Source organism: Paramisgurnus dabryanus, chromosome 5, assembly GCF_030506205.2.
Source record: "Paramisgurnus dabryanus chromosome 5, PD_genome_1.1, whole genome shotgun sequence".
NCBI classification, from domain to species: domain Eukaryota; kingdom Metazoa; phylum Chordata; class Actinopteri; order Cypriniformes; family Cobitidae; genus Paramisgurnus; species Paramisgurnus dabryanus.
Window position 1 is genome coordinate 39,971,842 of NC_133341.1, and position 3,926 is coordinate 39,975,767.

General features: G+C 41.2%; 1 protein-coding gene across 1 annotated transcript; it reads left to right on the forward strand.

The window, feature by feature from the left end:
- The first annotated feature begins 1,175 nt into the window (after nucleotides 1-1,175).
- tlcd5b (TLC domain containing 5b) lies at nucleotides 1,176-2,703 on the forward strand. Its single transcript, XM_065284649.1, has 2 exons — nucleotides 1,176-1,586; nucleotides 1,988-2,703. Exons 1-2 carry the CDS (start codon nucleotides 1,391-1,393, stop codon nucleotides 2,518-2,520), a joined length of 729 nt encoding a protein of 242 aa, XP_065140721.1. The 5' UTR covers nucleotides 1,176-1,390; the 3' UTR covers nucleotides 2,521-2,703.
- Nucleotides 2,704-3,926: the final 1,223 nt, after the last annotated feature.

Consider the following 3,926-nt stretch of genomic DNA (forward strand, 5'->3'; position numbering starts at 1 on the left):
TACTAAATGACACACCAACCCCAAATATACATTAGTATTGGGACAATAAAGGCAAAATTGCTCTGTTTGCTGTGGAGTGAAGAAATCACATGTCACATTTTATTATTGTTTTTACAATGTTTTTTTACCATTGTTTTTTATGTTTAATCCCTTAAGACCCTTGTTTCCACTTTACACTAAGGGTCAACCCCAAGAACTGTTTGCATATGTATTTACTTCTCCTCTATACATCAATACTGTGTTTTGGCAGATACTTCTGTACCTATTTATCACAAAAATCCTCAACTACACCAATAGGTTGCATGTGAAATTTTGTTTCTGGATATTGATCTAGCTGTTAGGTGTTGAATTCTGCCATCTGCTGGTTAGAGATAAACCTAAAAGGATTACAGGTTAGGAAAGAAATTGATTTGTCCAGCAGAGGTCCATAGAGAACCATTCATTTGACTGGATGATGCCAACTGTTCTTATAACAACTATTGTGATAACATTTTGTGAATATATTTATGTATAAACATTAGAAAAGACATTAAAAATAAAATTAGTTTTCAAATAGTAGAATTTTTGTAGTTGTTGATGCATTTTGTAATATCTGTTTTAACAAAGTGCCACAGAAATGTGACAAAAAACGCATAAGACACACCTAAAGGACAAGACTTAGAGGGCGTGCACACCAAAGCGTTTTCGCCCGCGGCCGGTGTATGTTTTCAATTGTTTCCAAGGAAGCGTGGCGTTTCTCAAAAAAGCCAGCAGCTAGCATTTATTTTCTGCGCTGAAAGCCGGCGCACTGTGGTTTTTCGGTGAGAGTTGAAAAAGATTCAACTTTTTGGTGATAAGGTCAGCTCGTCAATGTCAGTTCTCAGGCCGTCCAATCACAAATGCTTTGCCTGTCCCATTGCTATGCCAGACAGACGAATGCTGTTAGGAATTGAACTGAGGGATATTTGGAGTAAAGAAACTAATCTTATAAGAGGCTCAACCTGCTTGGCCACAAGAAGAAGAGGAAGCGAGTGATCAGAAGTGTTATTGATGTATCAGGCCACATTCATATAGAAAGTCTGGAAAGTGATTTGACTGTTGGATTTTGCAGATGAGTCGGGTGCCATGAGACGTCATTTGGATTTAATGTGTCGACACAATGAGTGCAACATGGACTTACCAAGCAGCATGCAAAAATGTTTGTATTTATACGCATGTCGACTAGTATAAGGTTTGTAAATGTGACCTATTGCAAATTTGTTTATGTGAATGAGATAGTGTCTAGATAACTTAACCTAGAACGTGTACCATGTTGTTGTCCAAGTGAAATTTATTTGCAGGTGAGATTGTATAATAAGCTATATGGGTGTCATACTTATATTTGCATTTGTTTTGACATTTCAGTGCAAAGATGCCTTTATTTATTGTGGAGACTACTTGCAGCCTCATTGGTTGGCTCTTTCTGTACGTGTTGCTTTGTTTCTTCAATACTGACAGAGATAATGAGTGGAACTGTAGGTTGGTAACTCTGTTTCATGGCATACTGATAGTCTGTTTGACTGCCTATATTGGCTTCATCGCTGGGCCATGGCCTTTAACACACCCAGGTAAGATTTCTTTCTTTGTTTTTGAAGGTTTTAGGGCTAATAATGCAAATTAATATCTGTTAGTTGATCACGCGGTTTATGAAGATAGAAAAATGATAAATCAAGCAAAAACGTCTGCCAATGGGGTAAGCAAAAAAAACTTGAACATTTTTCTTAAACACTAAATTCAGATTTACAGCCCCAGTGACAGCTGGGGTACATATCTGAACCATTTTTTTAAAACAGTGTACTTATCAGCATACAACAAATTTACTTAGAACCATTCACAATCCAATAAGCAAACACAGTGCACCAATTCTTCAGTAGTCTATATCGCTTTTAAGAGATAATGAAAGGGCAACCTATCCTAAATTCTCCTTTAGGAATAAATATCTCATCTGACTTCTGACTCTTATTGCCAGGCACAGAAAACACATCTCTCCAGATATTGGCTCTAGTCCTCAGCCTGGGATATTTCCTCTTTGACATGGCTTGGTGTGTGTACTTCCGTACGGAGGGTCTCGTGATGCTGGCCCACCACACCATGAGCATCCTCGGGATTTTGCTAGCTTTGGGTCTGGGCGAGTCAGGCATCGAGACCTGCGGCGTTCTCTTCGGCAGCGAGATCACCAACCCGCTCCTACAAGCACGCTGGTTTCTCAAGCGGGTGGGCCGCTACGACAGTTTGGCTGGAGACGTGGTGGACCTGCTCTTCATTGTTTTGTTTGCCTCTGTGAGGATTGGCGTTGGAAGCGGAATGCTGTACTGTGAGTTAATTTCCCCAAAGCCATCACTGATTGTGAAAATATGCGGGGTGGCTATTTACACGCTCTCCTGGATCTTCATGATAGACATTGGACGGTTTGCCTGTCGGAAAACTCGAGCCAAATACAGGCGATGGAAAGAGCAAAGAAAACTGGATGATGCTAATGGACATGCGGATAAGGTCAAATAGGCCGTTTTAAACATGTGGGAGGAAAGAATGTGTAAATTGCAGGATTTAGATGAATTTTTGTGTGTTTACTAGATAAGTATTTTCAAAACAGTTTGATAGAAATTGCACTCATCAATCTCTAGTAATGAAATATTTATAGGCTGGACATTACCTAAAAATGCATAGTTCACCTCCCCCCCAAAAAGACATTAGGGACTTTAAGCAACAGCTGGGAATGGAACGGCTACGGCGACCGGAAGTAAGCTGTCAGACCACCGTAGCCAAGAACGTAAAAATCACTAAGCAAACGTAAACAGGACAGCGCAACGCGCTATTAATTCATTTATTAAGATGCAAAAATATGTCATTTAAAAAAGCAAGAGAAGAAGGATTGCTGGCATTAAATGACAATATTTTGTCAGAACAAGAGTTTTTACTATTGTATGATGTAAATAAGTCTAAAAACCTAGATTTAAGCAATACTGAAAATGTTGAATACTTAAAAATCATTAAAATAAGCTTAAATTTAAAACATTCGAACACATATTATATAAAATACTGGTAAAATCATAAACTGATGCAATTACAATGTCATATGCCATAAAACATAATATTTATGTACATAATCTCTCACGTTGTAGCGACTACGGCAAATCAGCTGTTCTCCCGTAGTAGACCGTTACAGTAGAACGTCGCAAAGTAGCAGTTAAATTCGCGCATGCGCAATACAACGCCAGAATGCCGTTGCCGTTCCACCAGAGGCGGTTGCTTAAAGTCCCTAATAGCACATAGGTTGAGACTGCAGCAGTGCAGGCTTTGCTGAAAACCGTGTCAAGGGTGCAAAGGGGGCGCTGATGAGCATACTTCGGAGCATAAGATGGGACAACCAACAGACTCATACGCCCTGTCCCAAATGGCACACTCCGGACTTGTGGTCCTCCTCAGAGTCTACACTTTGATGACATCACGTAGTCCAGACTTTAGGGACCCTTGATGCGACTCCACGGGGGTGCACCGGAGTCGTATTTTGGGACAGACTCGAGCATCACACCGGAAATAGGTAGAGATGTTGCCCGTCAGTGTGAACTCCTCCCTTCCGTCGTCTGATTGGTCTGATTGCCCTTTCGCAATGACTTATGGGTTGGTAAAGTGCGCGAAGCCTGTGGAGTGCGGGCTTAGCTGAAGACCGCATCAAGGGGGCAAAGGAGGCGCTGATGAGCACACTTCAAAGCGTAAAAATGACAGATGGGACACCCTACGGACTCGTAGACTAAGCGAGAATGCGCAATTTAAGGCCACACGACCGAAAGTCCACATGAAGTGTGCCATTTGGGACAGGGCCATAGACTAAGCAAGCACGCGCAATTTAAGGCCACGAGATCGAAAGTCCAAATGAACGACGATGACATGTTTGTCCTGTGGCGGCT